The sequence below is a fragment of the Pseudorca crassidens genome, chromosome 1 (assembly GCF_039906515.1).
Source record: "Pseudorca crassidens isolate mPseCra1 chromosome 1, mPseCra1.hap1, whole genome shotgun sequence".
Lineage (NCBI taxonomy): Eukaryota > Metazoa > Chordata > Mammalia > Artiodactyla > Delphinidae > Pseudorca > Pseudorca crassidens.
The window spans coordinates 77,138,508-77,164,869 of NC_090296.1; the positions used below are offsets into that span (position 1 = coordinate 77,138,508).

Here is a 26,362-nt window from a genome sequence, read left to right on the forward strand (position 1 = left end):
ACTGAGTTGATCCATGCTACCATTATCTTTTCTGGGACCATTGTGAAAGCCTTCTAACTATTTTCTACCTCCTCACTTGCCTCCTGCAATCTATTCTCCAGACAGCAGCTAGAGTGGTCATATTAAAACATAAATCAAAACCTTCCAGTGGCTTTTTAGCTCACTCAAAGGAAAATGGTAAGTCCCTACTATGTCCTACAAGGCCCCATATGATCTGTGCCCCTCCGCCAACACACACATTCATCTCTTATCCCACATCTTATCACTTTTACCTTGCTCTTCTGTTTGGTAACTTAGCTTCCTTGCTGTTTATTGAACAGGCCAACATGTACCTGCCCCAGGGTCTTTGCACTAACTGTTCCCTCTACCCGCAGTGTTCTTCCTACAGATATTTGTATGGCTAGAGGCCTCACTTCAAGTTTCTGGTCAAATTATCACATGAGCTGAGAGATCTTTTTTAGATTCAGTGTCTAAACTATAAATAGGCACACAAACCATGCCCCCACTAATCCTCTGTCTTCATACTCTGCTTTTCTTTTTCTGTTTTATAACTCTTATTACTCTTAACACGTATGTTGTTTGTTTATTGTTTGTCTCTTCCCCACTAGCATGTAAGCTCTTTGATGGCAGGGATATTGTTACTACATTTCTAGTAATTAGAACAGTGTTTCACATGTAGAAGGTGCTCAAAAAATATTTATTGAGTAAAAAAATGAAAAGAACTACAAATTTTAAAGTAAAATGGATATTAGCTTCGAAGACTAACTCATGAGCTCTCGTTCCAGAAGATATCATCAACCTCTCAGCTTTCACCATCTTCACTACAGTCATGATCATATCTTTCTAAGATTTCTGCAGTAGACTCCTGCTTGTTTCCCCCATTTCTGCTCTCGCTCCCTCCACAATCCACTCTTCAGCCAACAGTCTCCATCTTCTAAAAGGTTAATCAGACCTATCATGCTGCTTTTGAAAACCTTCCAACTATTTCATATCATTTTTAGGATAAACTTCACACTCTTTACCATGGTCTGCAATACTGCAAGATGTATCTGCTACCTAATTTGCTAACCTTTCTTTCTTTTTTTTTTAAAACCGCTTTCCTACTCACTGTGTTTTAGCCATGTTAATGTTTCCCAAACACGCCAAGCTTATTCCCATTCTAGGGCCTTTGTGTAGCTACTCTTATGCCCTGATCAGTCTCTGTCGAGATCCTCACATGTTTGTCTCCTTTATATACAAGTCTCATCTTAAAGGTTACCTCGTCAGAAAGATCTTCCCTGTGTACCCAATCCAAAATAGCCTCTCCAAAAAGAAAAAAATAAATAAATAAACAAAATAGCCTCTCCATTCACTCTCCTTAATTTTGGACTAGTGTTATAAACAAAATAATCTTGATTATTAATTTTCTTTTATTCTTTTTCTAAAATTAATTTTTATTGGCGTGTAGTTGATTGAAATATTGTTAGTTGCAGGTGTACGGCAAATTGAATCAGTTATACGTATACATATACCCACTCTTTTTTGGATTTTTTTCCCATATAGGTCATTGCAGAGTATTGAGTAGAGTTACCTGTGCTATACAGTAGGTTCTTATTAGTTATTTATTTTATATATAGTAGTGTGTCTATGTCAATCCCAAGCCCCCAATTTATCCCTCCCCCGCTTTCCTACTTGGTAATCGTAAGTTTGTTTTCTACATCTGTGACTCTATTTGTTTTGTAAATAAGTTCATTTTAATTTTCTTTTATACTTTATCTTCCCATATCTGCGTGAGAATAGGACATTTGTCTTTTTTTTTTACTGCTCTATCCCTAGAACATAGAACAATGCCTGGGACTTATTAATCACTCAAATATTTGAACTGATGGATGGTTGAATGAATGAATGAAGCTTTCTAATAGTCATCTGGGGCCCTTCATAAATCTGCAGAATCTCAGCCTCCTCCCATGAGATCAAGTCATTAGGGTTAGTTATGTGACCCAGGGATTTGTAGTTTAACAAATATTCTACATGATTCTTTTAACTAGGCAAATCTGGAAAATACTGAATTAATGGGGGTATTACGGAGTGAATGAATGAGTAAATGGGAGTGATGGTTCAGGGAGTTCTATTTTTTTTTTTTTTTTTTGCGGTACGCAGGCCTCTCACTGTTGTGGCCTCTCCCGTTGAGGAGCACAGGCTCCGGATGCACAGGCTCAGCGGCCATGGTTCACGGGCCCAGCCGCTCCGCCGCATGTGGGATCTTCTCGGACCAGGGCACGAACCCGTGTCCCCTGCATCGGGAGGCGGACTCTCAACCACTGCGCCACCAGGGAAGCCTGGGAGTTCTCTTTTAACCTTAGTATATTGATATGAATTAGTTGAACATTTCCCAAAGTGTATACCGTAGAACACTAATTACACAAGATGTTTGATGAAAAGCAGGGTATCTCTTCTGATATATTTAGGAATGATGAATATTATATTCTTCTTTGGAGATAGGTAGCCTTTAGCATATTGGAGGGTCTGAGAAATTAAACATAGAAATCTACTTGACTATTAAATAGATTTGCCAAATTTATTTAACATTCCTGCTCCAAATCATTTTCTCCCCAAACCCCTATTAATAATAAGGAATATGCACCATACATGAAGTACAGTCCATGGTTCAGTGCTGCTACCCCTGCTTATTCTCTCCATGGTTAGCTGTCTACACAAATCATTTACATGGCAGATAGTTTGGACTAAACTATAAATTCCAGCAGAAACTATCTTTTTTTGACAGATACTTCTAAATACCTTTTAAAAATTATATTCCTATTAAAAGTTCAAATAAGGATCTTTTGACTCCTTTATGGCGTAGGCTTGAAGCATAAATAACTAATGATTTAATAACTTTTTGTATGCAGTGCTTTACATTTCCTTCTTATTGCTTAATTACTTTGCCTCAAATTGCCTGATTTTTTTTCACCCATATCTATTTACTTAAACCCAGCTACTCACATGTAAATTTTCTTAGGTCTGTCTAGTCTCATTGCAGTCAGTTCAAAATCTATGTAAAGAGGATAAGCTTTTCCGATTTTACCTTATTTCAACTTGTTTTCCGTCTTAAGTTTCCCACCAAAATTAAAACCTACTTATACTAGAGAGGCAGAATCTAATAAATGTGAATGTTAGAGTAATTGTCTTTGGTTCCATCTTTAATCATCTTTGCCTAATTCCAAGTCACAGTGGCTTCTTATGATGATGCTGCTTTGGTTTTTTTTAAAAGTTGGAGTCCAGAAAATTAGAAATGTGTTAAGACTGGTGATTTCAGGTATTTGGTATCTTTATTTCTTTTTAAATTTTATTTATTTATTTATTTATTGGTTGTGTTGGTTCTTCGTTGCTGCACGCGGGCTTTCTCTAGTTGTGGCTCGCAGGCTCTAGAGCGCAGGCTTAGTAGTTGTGGCGCACCGGCTTATTTGCTCCACAGCATGTGGGATCTTTCCGGACCAGGGCTCAAACCCGTGTCCCCTGCATTGGCAGGCGGATTCTTAACCACTGCACCACCAGGGAAGACCTGGTATCTTTAAATAGTTTTTGTGGTATGTCTAGATAATATAGACAGTAGCATAATAAGCTAATTGTCCTGGTGTATATGCCCTTGGTTATGCCTACTTCTTTTTCTAAATGTTTAGGCAACAGTTTCCACTATTGATTGCATTATTTTAATGAAATTACTGATCTGTCTTTAATGAAGACTTAAACCTTTTACACTGAGTTTTAGATGCAAGATATAGGCTAGCTTTATTTGCTTCAAATTCTCTGCCAAGAGTAGTAGATGAAGCGATTATCAAAGGAAATTCAGAAAAAGACTATTGCTATGGGGAAACTAAGGGAGATAATAAGGCTCTTCAGAAAAACTATTTATAGAGGCAGTTTTGCAAGTGAATACCACCCACAATCATTTTTTTCTCTCTGTGCTCCAAGGCACATGGCAAGAAATTAAATAAAATCTCTGTTCTTTACCGTTTGCCCAGGATAAACTAAATATATTGAGCAAGTGCCCATTTTGTAAAACTACCATATCATTACTGTTACGAGGAATAGTTTCAGTTCATTTTTCTGATGGCATTTACCTGTTGTGAAAAGGTGTATGTTTCTATTTTTAATTTGAACTACCGTTTTGCCTGTAGAGTATCACAGGCTTTTGTATATAATCTGGTTGTATTATGACCTAGGAGTGGCTTAATTTAGGAAGGCCATCAAAGGGTTAAAATAGTCACATTATTGGCCCATTGTTCCCATTACAGGAAGTAATTTGGTTAAAACAAGTATCCTTTTGAGTAATATTTAGGACAACACCCAGTATTAGGCAAACTTGGGTGTGCCCTCATTAGTGACACAGGCAGGAAAAATGTTAAATGGGAGAGTTCAAACATAGGACGATAGGGAGGTGCCCAGACACATCTCAGAGCACTGTTATCATGTTGAATACACAATTTGGATTGCGGCCCAGAAACGCCCTTCAACTTAAACCCATTTACCAATTGTGATTTTTTTACAGGCATGGCTAGTTTCATCCTGGTGGGTTCATGAGCTTAAATTTGCCCTTGTTTCAGCTTTTACATGTATTAATGAAGCATTTATTTGCAGGTCCTTGAGGTTAGTCTTCATATAACCAAATAAGTATCAGGTAAAGATTGCCCTGCGTTCCTTTAATTATAATAAATGAAAAAACTTGTGAGGAACTATACAGTAGACTTATTTCTACTCATCTCAAATACAGTCGCCCCTCGGAATCCAGGTGGGTTTGGTTCCAGGACCGCCCCCCACCCTTGAATACCAAAATCCGCAGATGCTCAAATCCCTTATATAAAATGGCGTAGTACGGTAGGCCCTCCAAATCCATGGGTTCCACTTCCCTGGAAACAGAGGACTGACTGTATAGGAGGGTGTTCAAGTAAGAGTCCTGGCTTGACTAGAAAATGCACATACATCATGTATGCACAGCTCAGAAGGCAAGGAAATATACAGTAAAGAAGGTGGTAATTCTGGGCTTCCGTGGTGGTGCAGTGGTTAAGAATCTGCCTGCCAATGCAGGGGACATGGGATTGAGCCCTGGTCCGGGAAGATCCCACATGCCACAGAGTAAGCCCATGTGCCACAACTACTGAGCTTGTGCTCTGGAGCCTGTGAGCCACAACTACTGAGCCCGCATGCCACGACTACTGAAGCCCATGCTCCTAGAGCCTGTGCTCTGCAACAAGAGAAGCCACCGCAATGAGAAGCCCGTGCGCCGCAGCTAGAGAAAAGCCCTCGCGCAGTGATGAAGACCCAATGCAGCCAAAAATAAATAAACAAAAATTTTAAAAAACAATAGCCCTGAAAAAGTTATTAAAAGAAAGAAAAAAAGAAGATGGTAATTCTTTTTAAGAAAAATAGTCATTTATATACCCCCCTCTAAAATCATACCTATTCTGTCTGAGTTATCTGAGATGTTTTTCTATTTTTTTTCATAGATACATTCCCTGGCAATTCCAGATAACTTGTTTTAGGCTATTGTATTTTAGAGCAAGAAAAATTAGAATTACAGAGTATTGAGAAACACGAACATAGGTTCTCAAACATGAAAACTCTATCTCCAACCTTTCTCTTTTGTCAGTAGTGTGATATGTCTTTGGTCACTCATTAACCCAAGCATTCTTCTCAACTTTAGATGTTAAAATCCAAGGTTCTCAACTTTGTTCTGAAAGCACACCTGAGAGATAAAGGCATTCCCATTAGTGACAGTATCTGGGAATCAGAATCTTGAGAAGGGTATAGTTTTAGGGAGAATAGATGATGCTGATAACTCTTCTGCAACTTTGCCTTTGGAATCACTGGAGTAGATCTAGATGATGACCAAGTTTCTTCTGGTTTTGAAATTATATGATTCTTTCTGTGCTCTTCCTTTCATGTTATTATGTACCTGTTTCTCTATAATGATAGGGCCCAATTTTCCCCCTACATGAGGGGACGGGGAGAGAGAGAGAGAGAGCGATCTAATACATTAACATGCTATAGAACTGTTAGTCCTACTTTTGTCTTACGTACAAGAACAACCTATATTCTTTATTTAGATAGGAAATAAAACTAGTTTAAATTAAAAACTGAGAATTCACTTTCCTAGTATATTGGCAAAAATATCTTTTAAAAATTTGGAATTTCTCTTTTTTAAAACCAAATTAAGATGAAGAAAATCGTCTAAAAATATATCATTAAATGTTCACATAGCATTTAAAACTTTAGTTATAGGAATCAGGTTTTTACCTTATTTCTTCCACTATAATATAGACTATATACATCAGAAATCAGAATTTGTTTAGTATTCTGATTGGTTCTTTCTGTCTGGGATGCTTAAAGTGTTAGATTTAATTATATATATTTTATATTTAGAAATACCACGGAAAATGTTATTTGAATTTTGTTTCAAATAGTAATTTTTTATTTTATTTTATTTTTATTTTTTTTGTGGTACGCGGGCCTCTCACTGTTGTGGCCTCTCCCTTTGCGGAGCACAGGCTCCAGACGCGCAGCCTCAGCGGCCATGGCTTACGGGCCCAGCCACTCCGCGGCATATGGGATCTTCCCGGACCGGGGCACGAACCCGTGTCCCCTGCATCGGCAGGCGGACTCTCAACCACTGCGCCACCAGGGAAGCCCTCAAGTAGTAATTTTTAATCTTTTTTATATTTTGGACCTCTTTGGCAGTCTTTAAACCTGCTTAAAGCTAGCAGCCCCTCTAATAACTACCATAATTTCAAAATAGTGTGGAACCTAAAAGATATTATGAGATATATGCAACAACTATAATGTGATAGGAAAATATCAGATATTTGTTGTTGACAAAATCACCGGTACTTTTATGTAATTTGTTGCCTACATCATATTTGGAGAAAATACTAAACTTCAATTAGAGGTTAGTGAAAATGAGAATGAAATTTTTTTTTCTATTGTTCATAGACCCCCAGTCTAAAATTATTTTTATTCCTTAAACGCATTCAAGGAATCCAGATGTAATCCTCAGTATCTCAAGAGGTCTACTCTTTTAAAAAATTTATTTATTTATTCATTTATTTTTGGCTGCGTTGGGTCTTTGTTGCTGCACATGGGCTTTCTCTAGTTGCGGCGAGTGAGGGCTACTCTTCGTTGCATTGCATGGGCTTCTCATTACGGTGGTTCCTCTTGTTGAGGAACATGGGCTCTAGGCGTGTGGGTTTCAGTAGTTGTGGCACACGGGCTCAGTAGTTGTGGTTCACGGGCTGTAGAGCACAGGCTCAGTAGTTGTGGCGCACGGACTTAGCTGCTCCGTGGCATGTGGGATCTTTCCGGACCAGGGCTCAAACCCGTGTCCCCTGCATTGGCAGGCGGATTCTTAACCACTGCACCACCAGGGAAGACCTGGTATCTTTAAATAGTTTTTGTGGTATGTCTAGATAATATAGACAGTAGCATAATAAGCTAATTGTCCTGGTGTATATGCCCTTGGTTATGCCTACTTCTTTTTCTAAATGTTTAGGCAACAGTTTCCACTATTGATTGCATTATTTTAATGAAATTACTGATCTGTCTTTAATGAAGACTTAAACCTTTTACACTGAGTTTTAGATGCAAGATATAGGCTAGCTTTATTTGCTTCAAATTCTCTGCCAAGAGTAGTAGATGAAGCGATTATCAAAGGAAATTCAGAAAAAGACTATTGCTATGGGGAAACTAAGGGAGATAATAAGGCTCTTCAGAAAAACTATTTATAGAGGCAGTTTTGCAAGTGAATACCACCCACAATCATTTTTTTCTCTCTGTGCTCCAAGGCACATGGCAAGAAATTAAATAAAATCTCTGTTCTTTACCGTTTGCCCAGGATAAACTAAATATATTGAGCAAGTGCCCATTTTGTAAAACTACCATATCATTACTGTTACGAGGAATAGTTTCAGTTCATTTTTCTGATGGCATTTACCTGTTGTGAAAAGGTGTATGTTTCTATTTTTAATTTGAACTACCGTTTTGCCTGTAGAGTATCACAGGCTTTTGTATATAATCTGGTTGTATTATGACCTAGGAGTGGCTTAATTTAGGAAGGCCATCAAAGGGTTAAAATAGTCACATTATTGGCCCATTGTTCCCATTACAGGAAGTAATTTGGTTAAAACAAGTATCCTTTTGAGTAATATTTAGGACAACACCCAGTATTAGGCAAACTTGGGTGTGCCCTCATTAGTGACACAGGCAGGAAAAATGTTAAATGGGAGAGTTCAAACATAGGACGATAGGGAGGTGCCCAGACACATCTCAGAGCACTGTTATCATGTTGAATACACAATTTGGATTGCGGCCCAGAAACGCCCTTCAACTTAAACCCATTTACCAATTGTGATTTTTTTACAGGCATGGCTAGTTTCATCCTGGTGGGTTCATGAGCTTAAATTTGCCCTTGTTTCAGCTTTTACATGTATTAATGAAGCATTTATTTGCAGGTCCTTGAGGTTAGTCTTCATATAACCAAATAAGTATCAGGTAAAGATTGCCCTGCGTTCCTTTAATTATAATAAATGAAAAAACTTGTGAGGAACTATACAGTAGACTTATTTCTACTCATCTCAAATACAGTCGCCCCTCGGAATCCAGGTGGGTTTGGTTCCAGGACCGCCCCCCACCCTTGAATACCAAAATCCGCAGATGCTCAAATCCCTTATATAAAATGGCGTAGTACGGTAGGCCCTCCAAATCCATGGGTTCCACTTCCCTGGAAACAGAGGACTGACTGTATAGGAGGGTGTTCAAGTAAGAGTCCTGGCTTGACTAGAAAATGCACATACATCATGTATGCACAGCTCAGAAGGCAAGGAAATATACAGTAAAGAAGGTGGTAATTCTGGGCTTCCGTGGTGGTGCAGTGGTTAAGAATCTGCCTGCCAATGCAGGGGACATGGGATTGAGCCCTGGTCCGGGAAGATCCCACATGCCACAGAGTAAGCCCATGTGCCACAACTACTGAGCTTGTGCTCTGGAGCCTGTGAGCCACAACTACTGAGCCCGCATGCCACGACTACTGAAGCCCATGCTCCTAGAGCCTGTGCTCTGCAACAAGAGAAGCCACCGCAATGAGAAGCCCGTGCGCCGCAGCTAGAGAAAAGCCCTCGCGCAGTGATGAAGACCCAATGCAGCCAAAAATAAATAAACAAAAATTTTAAAAAACAATAGCCCTGAAAAAGTTATTAAAAGAAAGAAAAAAAGAAGATGGTAATTCTTTTTAAGAAAAATAGTCATTTATATACCCCCCTCTAAAATCATACCTATTCTGTCTGAGTTATCTGAGATGTTTTTCTATTTTTTTTCATAGATACATTCCCTGGCAATTCCAGATAACTTGTTTTAGGCTATTGTATTTTAGAGCAAGAAAAATTAGAATTACAGAGTATTGAGAAACACGAACATAGGTTCTCAAACATGAAGACTCTATCTCCAACCTTTCTCTTTTGTCAGTAGTGTGATATGTCTTTGGTCACTCATTAACCCAAGCATTCTTCTCAACTTTAGATGTTAAAATCCAAGGTTCTCAACTTTGTTCTGAAAGCACACCTGAGAGATAAAGGCATTCCCATTAGTGACAGTATCTGGGAATCAGAATCTTGAGAAGGGTATAGTTTTAGGGAGAATAGATGATGCTGATAACTCTTCTGCAACTTTGCCTTTGGAATCACTGGAGTAGATCTAGATGATGACCAAGTTTCTTCTGGTTTTGAAATTATATGATTCTTTCTGTGCTCTTCCTTTCATGTTATTATGTACCTGTTTCTCTATAATGATAGGGCCCAATTTTCCCCCTACATGAGGGGACGGGGAGAGAGAGAGAGAGAGAGAGCGATCTAATACATTAACATGCTATAGAACTGTTAGTCCTACTTTTGTCTTACGTACAAGAACAACCTATATTCTTTATTTAGATAGGAAATAAAACTAGTTTAAATTAAAAACTGAGAATTCACTTTCCTAGTATATTGGCAAAAATATCTTTTAAAAATTTGGAATTTCTCTTTTTTAAAACCAAATTAAGATGAAGAAAATCGTCTAAAAATATATCATTAAATGTTCACATAGCATTTAAAACTTTAGTTATAGGAATCAGGTTTTTACCTTATTTCTTCCACTATAATATAGACTATATACATCAGAAATCAGAATTTGTTTAGTATTCTGATTGGTTCTTTCTGTCTGGGATGCTTAAAGTGTTAGATTTAATTATATATATTTTATATTTAGAAATACCACGGAAAATGTTATTTGAATTTTGTTTCAAATAGTAATTTTTTATTTTATTTTATTTTTATTTTTTTTGTGGTACGCGGGCCTCTCACTGTTGTGGCCTCTCCCTTTGCGGAGCACAGGCTCCAGACGCGCAGCCTCAGCGGCCATGGCTTACGGGCCCAGCCACTCCGCGGCATATGGGATCTTCCCGGACCGGGGCACGAACCCGTGTCCCCTGCATCGGCAGGCGGACTCTCAACCACTGCGCCACCAGGGAAGCCCTCAAGTAGTAATTTTTAATCTTTTTTATATTTTGGACCTCTTTGGCAGTCTTTAAACCTGCTTAAAGCTAGCAGCCCCTCTAATAACTACCATAATTTCAAAATAGTGTGGAACCTAAAAGATATTATGAGATATATGCAACAACTATAATGTGATAGGAAAATATCAGATATTTGTTGTTGACAAAATCACCGGTACTTTTATGTAATTTGTTGCCTACATCATATTTGGAGAAAATACTAAACTTCAATTAGAGGTTAGTGAAAATGAGAATGAAATTTTTTTTTCTATTGTTCATAGACCCCCAGTCTAAAATTATTTTTATTCCTTAAACGCATTCAAGGAATCCAGATGTAATCCTCAGTATCTCAAGAGGTCTACTCTTTTAAAAAATTTATTTATTTATTCATTTATTTTTGGCTGCGTTGGGTCTTTGTTGCTGCGCATGGGCTTTCTCTAGTTGCGGCGAGTGAGGGCTACTCTTCGTTGCATTGCATGGGCTTCTCATTACGGTGGTTCCTCTTGTTGAGGAACATGGGCTCTAGGCGTGTGGGTTTCAGTAGTTGTGGCACACGGGCTCAGTAGTTGTGGTTCACGGGCTGTAGAGCACAGGCTCAGTAGTTGTGGCGCACGGACTTAGCTGCTCCGTGGCATGTGGGATCTTCCTGGACCAGGGCTTGAACCGTGTCCCCTGCATTGGCAGGTGGATTCTTAACCACTGCGCCACCAGGGAAGACCAAGATTTACTCTTTGAGGAAAGTGCAGCTCAGAGTCTTTTCCATATTTAGCCCTTAATGGTTTCCAAGCCTTTAAAATAAGCAAGTGATTGGTCGTTAAATGGCGACTGTCAGTATCTCTTGGATTAGGAACTTGGTTTATTGTTACTAATTTTATTATAGATTGCTGAAGAAAGAGATATTTATAAAAGCCAGTTTAGTCATTTTATCTGAAAGTCAAATCATAACATATCTGCTAGTAGTAATGAGTGCTTTACTTATGTCTTGACTTGCAACTGCTCTGGCCACATGTTCCTTTGTCATTAAAAACAAAATGTAATTCATGTCATAGGCCCTGAATCATCCTTCTACTTTATGGAACTAATATTGCCAAATTTATGTGATTATTTGTTTAACTTTATATTGTAATAAAATATATATAACACAAAATTTGCCATTTTAACCACTTTTTAGTGCACAATTCAGTGACAGTAATTATATTCACAATGTTGTACAACCATTACCACTATTTCCAAAATTTCTCATCACCCCAAACTGAAACTCTGTTCTCTGTTGACCTAAATAAAGAGGTAAACTGAGGCAAGCTGGAAAAGATGAATTTATTCAGGAATAGCAGAGGAATTGCAATTTGGGACAAGCAAACTGTAGCAAGCTACAGGTGAGTCCGGTGAAAGTTTGGGGTAGGTTGTATTTATGGGCAGGGAATGTAAAGAGGGGAGAGTTCAGTCTGAGTCAGTTAAAATAAAAAACAAACAGAGACCAGCCTTGAAAACTTCCTGAGCAGACAGAATCAGTCTAGTCACACAAACAAAGCTCATTTCAGCCCACTTTGTGAGACTAACCCAACCTGGGCCATCTCTTGTTCATGCTTCTGGCGAAACTTACCAAGTTTGATAGGAGGCAACCTCAGATCAACCCCCATCATCTGAGAAAATTTTGTTTCTATAAATCAGGCATTTATGGGAAATCAGCCTCTTAGTTCAATTTTGTCTTCCTGAGGGCACATGGATGAGACTCGCCATTTTATATCCTCCAGTTCTATTTGAGAAATTTTTTTACAACTTATTAAGCAATAACATCCCACTCCCCATTTCCCCCCCACACTCCCCAGCCCCTGGTAACCTCTGACCTACTTTCTGTCTCTATAAGTTTGCCCATTTGCCTTTTCTAGATATTTCATATAAATGGAATCATACAGTATTTGTTCTGCTTCTGGCTTATTTCCCGTAGTGTGATATTTTCAAGGTTTATGCATGTTGTAGCACATATCCGAACTTGATGCCTTTTTATGGCTGAATAATATCCCATTGTATGTATATATAGATCTTCTTCGACTTACAGTAGGGTTACGTCCTGATAAACCCTTCCTAAATTGAAAATATTAAGTCGAAGTGCATTTACTATACGTAACCTACTGAACTTCATAGCTTAGTCTAGCCTACCTTAAACATGCTCAGAACACTTATATTAGCCTACAGTTGAGCAAAATCATCTAACACAAAGACTATTTTATAACAAAGTGTTGAATATCTCATGTAACTTATTGAATACTGAAATTAGAGAACAGAATGGTTGTATGGGTACAGAACGGTTGTAATGGTTGTTTATCCTCCTGATTGCGTGGCTGACTGGGAGCTGCGGCTCGCTGCGCTGCCCAGCATCACAAGAGAGTATTGTACTGCAAATCACTAACCTAGGAAAAGATCAAAATTCAAAATCCAGGGACTTCCCTGGTGGTCCAGTGATTAAGACTGCGCTTCCACTGCAGGGTGCAAGGGTTCGATCCCTGGTTGGAGAAATGAGATACCGCATGCTGTGCGGCGCAGCCAAAAAAAAAAAGTATATATGTGTATATATATGTGTATACATATATATGTGTGTGTGTATATATATATATATGTGTGTGTGTATATATATATATATGTGTGTGTATATATATATATATACACATATATGTGTGTGTATATATTCACAATCCAAAGTATGGTTTCAGCTGAATGCATATTGCTTTTTCACCATCATAAAACCGAAAAATCTTAAGTCAAACCATCATAAGTCAGAGACCATCTGTACCACATTTTGTTTATCCATTCATCTTTGGAGGACACTTGGATTATTTCCACCTTTTGACTATTGTGAATAATGCTGCTGTAAACATTGTTGTACAAGTATCTGAGTCCCTGTTAGCAATTCTTTTGGGTGTATACCATGGGTCACATGGTAATTCTGTTGTTTAATTTTTTGAGGAAGTTGTGGAATTATTTTTTATAATAGTTCTATTTTTAATATCCTTATGTTAATGTTTCTTGAGCATCATACTTTTTTTTTTTTTTTTTTTTTTTGCTTATTTCCTTGGTTGACTTTTGTTGCTGATTCTTAAGAAATTATTTGTTTTGGTCATTCATTTTTCTTTTCTTTTCAATTGTTTGTTTTTCAGACCCGAGTCAGAACTCCATCACAGGGGAACACAGCCAGCTGTTAGGTATAGTATTCCTGTGGGAACTGACTCTCTCTAAAGTCACCCTTTTCCTGCTTATACTAAGAGACATTACTCCCTTCTTTAATTCTATTTTCTGTACCCATTTTCTACTTTTCACTCCTCAGCTTTTTTTCTTGCTGTTTCTATTCCCAACTTGGTAAGTTTTAGGAATCTACTTCTGCAGTTGATTGTGAAGATTCAATTTAGTTACATTAAAAAGTAATTTTACATGGTCTATGGTTTAAAAAAAGGTCTGTAAGAGTTAGAGCTTCTTTTTTCCAGATAATTTTGAAAAGAAGATATAATATTCTATAATATCTTATGATCACCTTCGTTTTCATTCTTGAAAGTACTTCATAAACAGCACAACATTCAGCGAGCCAAAGAAATTGATGTTCCAGTCCTTATCTGTGAAATAAGTTATGGAAATGAATTGATTTCTTCTAGGTATCATTTATTTAAATTGCACTAAGCTTGTAATTTGACAAGAATTCCACATCTCAGAACTGATGAGTTTTTTAAATATAAAAATAAAACATACTCTGGTGAGGAATTCAGACAATACAAAAAGTACATATAAAAAAAAGGAAAGGTCTTCTAAAGTATGTCTTCTCCCCACGACCTCACTTCTACTCCCCCAAGGTACTTGCTATTGACACTTTTTTGTGAATTCTTATAGAAATTTTTTATTACACATTTTTATATTATATACTATGACTATCTTACTTCCTTTTTCTATCAGTGGAGTTATACTATACAGACTGTTCTGTGATTTCCTTTTTTTTCACTTAATATTTTATCTTGGACATCCCATATCAGTACATAAAGATTTGCCTCATGTCTTTGTTTGTAGTAGAATAGAATTTCATTTATTCCTACACTGTAATTTTATTCTTGAGCATTTAAGTTATTTCAAGGTGTTTTACTGTTACAGATTATGTTGCAATGAACATCTTGTGCATATATCCTTGCATTCTCATTGCCAGTATATTTTTAGGATAAATTCCTAACAGTGGGATTCCCTGGTCAAAAGGTATATATATTTTCAGGAAGATATATCAACTTATACCCACCAGTGAAGAATGTGGAAGCATACGCAGGTCCTATCATCAAAAGTAGATATTATCAATCTTAAAATTTTTTCTTTAACTAGTAGGTGGAAATGGCATCTCTAGTTCTTATTTGTACCTCTTTAATTATGAGTGAATTAAGTACTTTTAAATATATTAACAGCTATTTTATGTGTCTGTCTTTTGATTTGAAGTTTATTTTGGTTTATTCATTGTTGAACTTTTGACGGTTAGAATATATGCAAAGCAGCTGTGGGAAATATAAGGTATCAAAAAGTCCAAAATAGAGAAAGTACTTGACTTGTTTGCTTATTATAGGTTCAGAGTATTAGTTGAAGAAACTGGGATATTCCTTTTTTGCTCTTTGTATGTTAAGGACTTAAGTTTCTGGTCTTAATTCTCATTCCTTTGAGTGAGTTTATGTGCTGGAACACTGACACCTTAGGCACTCAATAAATATTTGTTAAGTAAATGGTTTGACATGAACATGTAGCTAGAATTGTGATCACCAGGGTCTTAGCTTTGTGGCATTGAGGCTGTCACTATTCTCTTTTTTATATTTTTATATTGGATAGTTTATTTAAACTGTTCAAAATTCGTCTTCTCTGTATAAAAATTTCATATTTGGACCAGGAATGGTTAAGATTTAATCGAAAGATTTTGGTAGATTTCCCCCTAAACTGTTAAATTGCTTCTGTCTCTGATACATGCCTGATAGGTAGAGATGTTTGGAGAGTGGTTCATCGTCTGAGCAGGAACACGTGTGTAATGGAGGGAGGGAAGGACTTAGTTAATGAAATGGACAGTCAGGGGAGTTGGTACTGTTCCAGTGTTACTAAGCTGGGTTTTGTTTCCAATTAAGCACTTGTAGTAAAAGGTAGTAGATTAACTAATTGTAGGCAAAAAGAAATAGTATGTGATCGTGAAGAATTCTCTCAGTCAGTATTAGCTAAAAACCCTAGTATTTACAAAAAGACTACTCCAGACATTAATCTCATTTGGCAACCTACAATTGCGTTCAATTTTAAATAAACCTGGGGATTTATCCAGTTTAGGTAAGTTCATCCTGCTACCCTGTCTGTCTCCTAGGTTCATTAAGTCAAATTATATTCTTCTTTTTTCTCATGCTGTTAATAACTGTCATCCTCTGTCTCCCATCCTAAGTACATTTAACTACAGCCTCAAAATCCTTACTGGTTTATTTTTATTTTAATTAATCAATTTATTTTTGGCCACGCCATGCTGCTTGTGGGATCTTAGTTCCCCCACCAGGGGTTGAACCTGTGCCCTCAGCAATGAACGTGAGGAGTCCTAACCACTGGAACTCCAGGGAATTCCCCTTACTGGTTTATTTTTTAAAATATGGAGTTTGCAAAAGAGTGAAAGATAATTTTTGTTATATTTTCTAATCATCTTATAGTTCCTCAGAAAAAGCTGTGGTAGCTTGAATTAAAATCTTGCCAGATTCTGTAAAAACCTCATTTAGGATAATTTGGCCCAGTAGTTGAAAAACTGCTTCAGTTGCCTTGCCTGCTGAAGGGAGTTTATAATAGGATCTTTTAAACCTTCTAAATGCTTTTCTTTTCCTGTCAGCAGAGTGAAGTTATTTTAATGTATCTACTGTTCCCACTGACTCATCAGATCTCTTGCAAAACTCAGGGTCAGGCTGAGGAGATGTATAGAAGGGTGAAACTCAGTCATGATAAAGAATTAAGCTGTAGGCTTATGATTTATGAACACTTATGTGTGTATGTGTGTATAATTTTCAATTTAAAACATTTTAGAAAGCAAGCAAGCAAATGAACAGTGGGCCCTGGCATTTTTACAGTTTTTACCAGACATTCAAGGAAAAACCATTTCACTCTTCTACAGCTTCTCTTAAGGAACAGAAAAACAAACACTCCCCAACTCAGTTTGAGACTTGCATAACCTTGATACCAAAACTTAACAATGACAGTATGAGAACAGTATAGGCAAATTTTACTTACGAACACAGATACAAATATCCTAAATGAAATATTTGCAATTTGAATCAAGCAATATACAGTTGACCCTTACAATGTGGGTTTGAACTTCACTGGTCCTCTTATACTTTTTTTTTTTTTTTTTTTTGCGGTACGCGGGCCTCTCACTGTTGTGGCCTCTCCCGTTGCGGAGCACAGGCTCCGACGCGCAGGCTCAACGGCCATGGCTCACGGGCCTAGCCGCTCCGCGGCATGTGAGATCTTCCCAGACCTGGGCACGAACCCGTATCCCCTGCATCGGCAGGCGGACTCTCAACCACTGCGCCACCAGGGAAGCCCATACTTGTATTTTTTTCAATAGTAAATCCTACAGTACTACACAGTCCCTGGTTGGTTGAACCTGCGGATGTAGAGGAGGAACCTCAGATACGGAGAGTCAACTATAAGTTATACTTCGATTAACCCCCAGCATTATTCAGGGGTCAACTGTATTTTTAAAAATTACTCCTGTGACCAGTTGGGTTTCTGCTAAAAATACATGGTTGGTTTATCATTAAAAATCAATTTTAAAAAAAATCAATTTATATAATTTAGTATATTAACATATTGAAGGAAAAACATCATATAATTATCTTAATAGAAGCAGAAAAAGGATTTGATTTGAAACATATCCAGTATTTAAATTCATGAGTTCATAAAAAACTGGTCACCATTGGAGTATTCTAGTAAACCAATTTATTATTCTGAGAATCGGTCTAAAAGGAAAGAATGAAGTATTTATCTTGTTTTTAACTATACCAGTGGGTAACCAAATAGTAAATTAGAGGGAATGTCTCTTTATAAAAATATTTCAGCTAATAAATTAAGGAAGAATAACAGAATATCACCATTTTGTAACCCCTCATAAATTAATGAATCTAGGCATTAATCATCAACAGTTGCTAGCATCTCAAAAAGAAAGACAACCTGATGACATGTACCTCCTGATGGAAGATCAAAATACCACTTTGAAGGTGTTTTCCTCCCTCCCCCATAAAAATACCGAATGTGGCTAAGCCTCTAGACCCAATTTACAAATTTATAGGAAATAGAAGAAAACCGAGCAACATGTTAAACAACATCACATGGATGCTCATTAAAATGGAGACCATCAGAAACTTTACTGAACACATGACATAGGTTCTTCAACAAATAAATTGCAAAGAAAAAGAGAAAGCAGTAGACTTAATTGAGAGATACAGCAACCAGTTGTAACATGCCTCTTATTTGGCTTTTTAAAAATATATATATATTTATTTTTGGTTGCATTGGGTCTTCGTTGCTGCATGCGGGCTTTCTCTAGTTGCAGCGAGCGGGGGCTACTCTGTTGCGGTGCACGGGCTTCTCATTGCGGTGGCTTCTCTTGTTGCAGAGCACGGGCTCTAGGCACGCGGGCTTCAGTAGTTGTGGCGTGTGGGCTCAGTAGTTGTGGGTCACGGGCTCTAGAGCACAGGCTCAGCAGTTGTGGCGCACGGGCTTAGCTGCTCCGTGGCATGTGAGATCTTCCTGGACCAGGGCTTGAATCTGTGTCCCCTGCATTGGCGGGTGGCTTCTTAACCACTGCACCACCAGGGTAGCCCTCTTATTTGGCTTTTGATCCAAACTAAAAATCAAAAACATAATTTATAACATTTGAGACAACCTTTCATGTTCACTTAGTCACATAGTTCAGACCCAAACCTGTGCCAAGGGAGATTAAGTACACTTACTGCTCTTGTTCTGCCTAGCTCAGACCAACAAAGGCCATTAGACAAGCTCAGGAGTCTAAGGGAGGAATCTGAGGTTTATCTTAGCTAAGCCCAAGTTGTAGCATAAGTGGTAATTGAAAAAAAGCAACATTATAGAAATAATAGCACCACAACAATAAAATTCTTATAAAGAGCAAGACATTTGGCATACCCTTTTTCAGCTTGCAAAAAAAATATGCCATAACAAATGGAACTCTGAAATGTTCAATAGAGCCAATGGCACTCCTATCAGGTTTCATTTGAATTGTACAGTGAAACATCAGTAAGTTTCCCAATAATATCAGCATTATATGGTTGGTAAAATGAGAAAAAAGAAGCACAATAGTGACCTGGTGGGCTGTTTAATTCAAAGCATTACTGAGGCCAGTCTCAGTAGGTATCCTCCAAAGGAATCTTAGGATTCTGCATAATTCTAAAACAAACCTAGGATATGGGTTTGGTTTTTAGTTCTTGCAGAGTAAGGGTTATTTGCTATTCAGAAACCAGAATTTCCATTCCACTTGGGATTTCCTGGGGTCATAGTAGTGACCCAGACTTCTGAAGGCTGTACATCGGAAGCAGCGTGATTTCCAAGATATTCAGACCAAGAACTGATCCATGCCCTTCAGTATAACCACTGCTGATTTCATACCTGGTTGATCCATGCCTTTCTGTTGAGAGCTTTGCTCCTTGCCTAGAAAACCCTGACCTTTCCTAATTGAGCAGGAGCTCTATTGGACCCTCCCATTCCAAAACACCACCACAAGTAGACCCTGGGTAAGACAATCTGGAGGGGATTACTGGTTTCATAAATGCATGCAAAATCTCCAGGGACATTCTTCCACCCCCCCACACCCCCCAAAATTAAGCAAGCAAGTGGAAGTTGGGCCAGAAACCTCCAGAACCAAAGTGTCTGAAAGTTAGGGTAGTTGCACCTGAAACCTGAGACTAGAGAAGCCCCAAACATAGAGGTTCAGGGGCTGCAGCAAGGGAAGCCAGAGCTGTGAGGAGGTGGCTTAGACCAGCAGGCAGTGGGATGGGGCAGGATGTTTATAAAGTCAGATTTTTATAACAACAATATTATAGTGCTGCTGAACAGCAGGGAAGTAGTATGCTGAAGCTGGGCCTCCTTTCCTCCTGTAACCCTCGAGAGGGATGAAGTGCTGTTGAGTCTGGGATATAACACTATTAAATGTCTAAATCAGTGAAGGATGCAGGAAGATGAGCATGGTACTCAGGAATGAAAGACTGTTTAAAGCGAAGGAAAACAAATAGTTGCTGATATTTTAAAAATGAAGTCTTCGCGGCCCCACACGGGGCCGCAATGTCGTCCTGGCCCGGGTGCGACGACTCGGGGGCTGGGGGCACGTGGCGGCCGCAGGAGCCTCCAGAGCAGGAGCTGAGGCGGCGCCGGGAGCAGAAGCGGCGGCAGCTCAAGCACCTGGAGTCCTTTTATGAAAAACCTCCTCCTGGGCTTATCAAGGAAGATGAGACTAAGCCAGGAGACTGTATACCAGATGTCCCAGGCAATGAACATGCCAGGGAATTTGTGGCCCACGCACCAACCAAAGGACTTTGGATGCCACTGGGGAAAGAAGTCAAAGTCATGCAGTGTTGGTGCTGTAAACGATATGGGCACCAAACAGGAGACAAAGAATGCCCTTTTTTTAAATCAAAGGCAACCAAAAGTTAGAACAGTTCAGAGTAGCACATGAAGATCCCATGTATGACATCATAAAAGAGAATAAAAGACATGAAAAGGATGTAAGGATACAACAGTTAAAACAGTTACTGGAGGATTCAACATCAGATGAAGATGGGAGCAGCTCCAGTTCCTCAGAATGTAAAGAGAAACACAAGAAAAAGAAGAAAAAAAAGCATAAGAAAAAGAAGAAAAAACGAAAGCATGAGTCTAAGTCAAATGAGAGTTCAGACTCAGAATGACAAGAGCTTGGCTTGTTCAACACTCTCTTCCCAAAAATCAAACACTGTGGCCAAAGATCAGAGGACTGTGGAATCAGCGAGGAATAGGAGAGAGAAATACCAAGAGAGGAGGAGATTTGGTGTCACAGGTGTGAATTCTCACCTACCTTCCAGTAAAGATGTGACCGCCACAGGAGAGTGAGTTGTATCTTGCCAGGTGCTAGCTCTGGACAGCGGCTGATTTCGGGCTGGAAAGCTTTTCTCATTGTTCTCCTCCCTGCAGATCACTGTGGGTCCTGATTCCTTAGAAATGCCTCTGGTAGGGTGGCCAGACTAAGGGAATCTCTGAGGAATCTCTTCCAGGTGCTGCCACAGCTTCTACCCTCCATGGTGGGGCTACTTAATGCCCTTAGATTTCAGGCTTGACTTTCCTCTGTTGCTAAGGATAAAAGCTCATTATTTTATTTATTTAAAAAATACTCATTTATTTTTGAATCATAATAACGTACTTACATGGTCCAAATTTAAAAGGTATATAAGGGGAATTCCTTGGCTGTCCAGTGGTTAGGACTCGGCGCTTTCACCGCTGTGGCCCAGGTTCAATCGCTGGTCGGGAACTGAGATCCTACAAGCCACGAGGTGCGGTCAAAAAAAAAAATTATAAAAGGTATATAAGGTTTAATCATGAAAAACTTTCCTCTTCTCTTCCCCAGGTACTGAGTTCCCTTTCCCAATGGCTATCCATTTTACCAGTTTCTTGTGAAGTCATACAGAAACGTTTTGTGTATCACAAGCAAATGTTTTTTCTCTTTTTTAACACAAATACTAGCATACCATACACATTTGTCTGCATTTTTTTTTTTCATTTTTTAAATCAGCAGTGTAAAGCATGTTGATCTTTGCTGCACACAGGAGTCTTGAGTTCATAAATCCCTGTCATGTTTGGTGGAGTTTTTTAGGGGGAAGTGCTACCCTATAATAACAATGAACAATCATGTCTATAACTTCCTTAGCGCTTATTGCCATTGTCCCATGATTATTATTATTCCCAGAATAAATTGATTCAGAAAACTTATAAGGGTACAGGAATTACTGTACTGGGTCAGCTACCCACATCCCCAAATCTATCCTCCTCCTGTTGGCTAAGCACAGCCTGCACGAGAACTTCTGGCTTTGACTGCTGCAGCTGAGGCAGCTCAGCAGGTTGGGATTGTGCCTGCATCTAGGAGAGGGCGTCTGTTCTTGCTGAGCCAAAGTGGAGCCAGATTTTGCTCATGAGCAAGCGTCTTCCCTCTCCACCAGGGTCTCTTGCTGTTTTCATCACTCAGGGTCCCAGGAACTCACTGTCCCCATTTCCTGCCTTTTTTCCTAGGTGTTGGATTCCCCCCTCTTTAAAGAATAACCGATGCGGGCCAGGCTGACTCCTTCCCAGTTCTCCTCAGTAACAGCTCCTAGTCTTGGCCTTGGAAAGTTTATCTCAATAACACAATTGGCTGGAATGGCCCAGGACTTGTTCTTCCTGAAAACCCTAAGGCCATTTAATTCAAGCAATGCCTTACACTTATCCTTGGCATTTCTAGCTCAGCATGCAGCAGAAAATTCTCCTTCCAGGCATTTTCTTTCTCCTGCTGGAGTCCCATTCATGATAAACCTATTCTATTACAATATGGAAGAATAATATCAATGATTCTTGAGCTTATGGTGCATTAAAATGACTTAGAGTGCTTGTTAAAACAGATTCCCGTGCCCTACTCCTAGTTTCAGAATTTCTGATTTATTGTACTAATTCTGGAATGGACTGTGGAATTTGCCTTTCTAACAAGTTCCCAAATGATGCTGATGCTGTCAGTTTGGGGACCAGATTTGAAGAACCACTGATCTAAATGTTTAACCTCTTACTAAAGCCTTTCTCCACTTTCTGCTTTAATGAGAATCTCTCCATCCACTGTAGCCCCTGCAAGTTAACTCCTGTCCCTTTTCCCTCACTCCAGGTTTCTCTGTCTTCTATTTCTGGCCTACATTCTGTGGTCCATCAGTTAAGCCTGTTATCTCCCTTGACCTGTGGTTTTTCTGCCCAGCTTACCCAAAAGAACCTCAAACCAAACTCCTCCTCCTCTGCTCTGATTCCCAGAGTGCTGAGCCCATAACGCTGTCAATCAAATTCCTTCATCCTAAAACCTCTTTCCTCAAACTCAGTACTCTCTACTATTAAGGAAGTCAAAAGAAGCCACCAGACCTCCCTTTACCAAGGTATCTTATCAGCCTGCCATCATGGTTGTGGTAGGCGAAATTATAAAACAGCCCCAAGGTTTCCTACCAAACCTGTAGAACTGTTACTTTAAGGGATTTTACTCCCATGATTAGATTATGTTAAAAGATAGTTTGGCCTTTTAACGGTGACTGTTTGGATGATCTGAACCAAATCACATGAGATTTTTTTTTTATATAAATTTGTTTTATTTTTATTTATTTTTGGCTGCATTGGGTCTTTGTTGCTGTGTGAAGGCTTTCTCTAATTGCAGCGAGCGGGGGCTGCTCTTCGTTGCGGTGCACGGGCTTCTCATTGCGGTGGCTTCTCTTGTTGCGGAGCACGGGGTCTAGGCGCGCGGGCTTCAGTAGTTGTGGCATGTGGGCTTCAGTAGTTGTGGCTCGCGGGCTGTAGAGCACAGGTTCAGTAGTTGTGGTGCACGGGCTTAGTTGCTCCGCGGCATGTGGGATCTTCCCGGACCAGGGCTCGAACCCGTGTCCCCTGCATTAGCAGGCGGATTCTTAACCACTGCGCTACCAGGGAAGCCCTCACATGAGAATTTTAAAACCAGAGCTTTTTTTCTGACAGGCAGCAAAGTATCCTACCCTGGCATTGGTTCCCACAGAGGTTTCTGCTCCGGTAAGTTTTGACTCTGTATCTGCCCATCTCTCTAATTTTGGGGTCAGCGGTTTGCCCTGTGACCTCAATTCTCTGCTAGATTTAAGAAGATTTGATGATTAGTTTGTTCAGCTTTTTACTGGTTAGGACAGAGTGAAGACTTCTAATCTCTTTACATGCCAGACCAGAGACTGGAAGTTGATGGATATTGCTTTAAGCCACTACATTTGTGGTAATTAGTGCCTGCCCACGTCTGGAAGATTCTTGAGGGCAGAGACCATCTTGTTTCATGTTGTAGGCTCACCTTCTAACACAATGCGTCATGCATGATGGTGTTCAGTGGGATTTTATTAAAAGTATGGTTACATTTAAAAAAAAAAAAAAAGGGGGCTTCCCTGGTGGCGCAGTGGTTAAGAATCCGCCTGCCAATGCAGGGGACACTGGTTCGTGCCCCGGTCTGGGAAGATTCCACATGCCACGGGGCAGCTAGGCCCGTGAGCCATGGCCGCTGAGCCTGTGGGCGCGTCCGGAGCCTTGGCTCCGCAACGGGAGAGGCCACAACAGTGAGAGGCCCGCGTACTGAAAAAAAAAAAAAAAAAAAAAAGGAGTTAAATAGTAGATTAGTAACAGGTGAAGGGTGTTTGTGAACAAAAAGAAAACTACACCTAGACGTATCTTAATGAAGCTGCAGGACACCTAAGAAAAGATCTTGAAAGCAGCAGAGAAAAAAAACATCATCAAAGGAACGACAGAATGATAGAATTCTCAACAAACAGATAACAAAACTAATGTCTTAAAGTATTTGCAAAAATTTTATTATCCTAGAATTGTGTTTAGCAAGACACTTGGGATTAAGGGGAAAATACAGACAATTGTAGTTAAGTAAAAGCCAACAACGCTTTCTACCTTGAGACTTGCTCTAAACTCTTGGTTTTCAACTAGGGACAATTTTGTCCCCCAAGGGATGTTTGGAGACAGTTTTGGTTGTCACTATTGGAGATGCTACTGGCTTCTAGTGACTAGAGGCCAAGGATGCCTTTAAACATCCTAAAATGCACTGGACAATCCCCCACAACAAATAATTATATTGTCTGAAATTTCACAGCACTGAGTTTGAGAAACCCTCCTCTAAAGGAATTCTAAAGAATGTACTTCAAGTAAAAGGAAAATGATCCCAGAAGACTAGTATTCTGAAATGTAACAAAGAGTATTGAACAAATGAAATGGTAAATGTGGACCTTGACCCAAGTCAATGTTGTCAGTATGAAATAATTTCAGTGTCTTATTTGTGTAGTTAAAAAAAAAAGACTCCTGGAAATGTCAGATAGTAATATTATGTAAGTCAGGAGGAGAGAGTTGGAACTGACTAAAAGAATAGAAATAGAGTGTGGAAACTCCGAGAGAGGAGAGACAAGAAATGGAATAAGGGAAAACAAACCAGAAAATCCAGAGAGAAAATGAGAATGAATCATAGAGAAAGAAAGCCAAAGAGAAATAAAAAGATGGTAGAGTTCAGTCTGTATATATCAATTGCTAAGGTCCATAGACTTGACTATTAAGAAGACAGATTGTCAAATTTTTAAAAACACAGCTACTTGCTGTTTACAAGAGATCCACCTAAGGCATAAGGACCCAGGAAAAATGGAAAGTTGAGAGACAGAAAAGGACATTTAACCAAAAGACAGCTGGTATAGTTATCATTATCTTTTTCCTTCCATTGTCTTAGGATTTATTCTCCTTTCTAGCCTCTTAAAATAGGTACATGGCTCATAGAATTTTTATTCTTTTTACTTTGCTAATGTAAAATTTTAAAGCAATGACTTTCCTTTGAAGTGCTACTTTTGTTGCATCATACAAGTCTCAATAGGTAGTGTTTTCATTACTTTCAATTTTTAAGTATTTTAATCTTTGATCCTTGAATTGTTAAGCAGTGTGTGGGGTTTTTTTTAAATTTCTAACTTCGCAACGTTTTTAAATTTATTTTTTTGTAATTAAATTCTAACTCGTTGTTATACACCAAGATCATGGCTTATATTATACTTGTTTGAAATTTGTTCAGTCTTCAAGATCTAGTACATGATAACTTTCCATATGTAAATTTTCCACGTATGTTTGATTAAAATGTATAGTCTCTAATTTTGCATGCAGAATGCTATCTCTGTTAAGGCCAAGGTTATTCATTGTGTTATTCAGATTTCTTTACCTTTGCTATTTTGTCTGCTTCATCTATCAATTATTGAGAAAAGTATGCTAAAAACCTCCCTGTGTGATGGTAGATTTATTAATTTCTTGGTATAATTCTGTCCCTTTTGCCTCAAATATTTTGAGGCATGGACGGATTGGTGGGTGGACGAATGGATGGGTGGGTGGATATGGTAGGCAGCATTTCTCCCTGTGTGATGGTAGATTTATTAATTTCTTGGTATAATTCTGTCCCTTTCGCCTCAGATATTTTGAGGCATGGATGGATTGGTGGGTGGACGAATGGATGGATGGGTGGACGAATGGATGGATGGGTGGACGAATGGATGGATGGGTGGACGAATGGATGGGTGGGTGGATACGGTAGGCAGCATTTTTTTTTGGCTGCGCCTCGGCTTGCAGGATCTCAGTTCCCTGACCAGGGATTGAACCCAGGCCACACCAGTGAAAGTGCCAAATCCTAACCACTAGACTGCCAGGGAACTCCCTAGGCAGCCTTTTAGACTGACTCTGTTGATCCTTTCTTCCTGGTATTCATGCCCTGTGTAATCCTCTCTCCTTTGCGTGAGGGCTGGACTTTATGACTCCTTCTAATGATTAGAATATGGCAAAAGTGACGTCATTTTCAAAAAGACTGTGACATCTGTCTTGTACTCCCTCTCTGGCTCTTTGATGGCTTGCTTTGAGGGAATCCAGCTGCCATGCTATAAGCTGCCCTATGGAAAGTCCCATGTGGCAAGGAACTGAGAAAGGCCCTTGACCAACAGCCTGAAAAAACTGATTCCTGCCAACTATGTAAGTAAGGTTGGACGAGGATCTTCC

At 39.1% G+C, this 26,362-nt stretch overlaps 1 protein-coding gene and 1 pseudogene across 3 annotated transcripts in view; both read left to right on the forward strand.

The window, feature by feature from the left end:
* The window catches only part of SLC12A6 (solute carrier family 12 member 6), a 92,747-nt gene that overhangs the window by 34,744 nt on the left and 31,641 nt on the right, over positions 1-26,362 (forward strand). For 2 of the 3 annotated variants that reach the window (XM_067742031.1, XM_067742049.1), the window contains exon 2: positions 13,708-13,752. The exons of the other annotated variant lie outside the window; for it this stretch is intronic. In XM_067742031.1, the coding sequence (XP_067598132.1) occupies positions 13,708-13,752 (45 nt within the window). The remainder of the gene's footprint in view (positions 1-13,707; positions 13,753-26,362) is intronic. 3 annotated transcript variants of the gene reach the window in all.
* Positions 19,433-21,711, forward strand: LOC137229854 (retinitis pigmentosa 9 protein pseudogene; annotated as a pseudogene).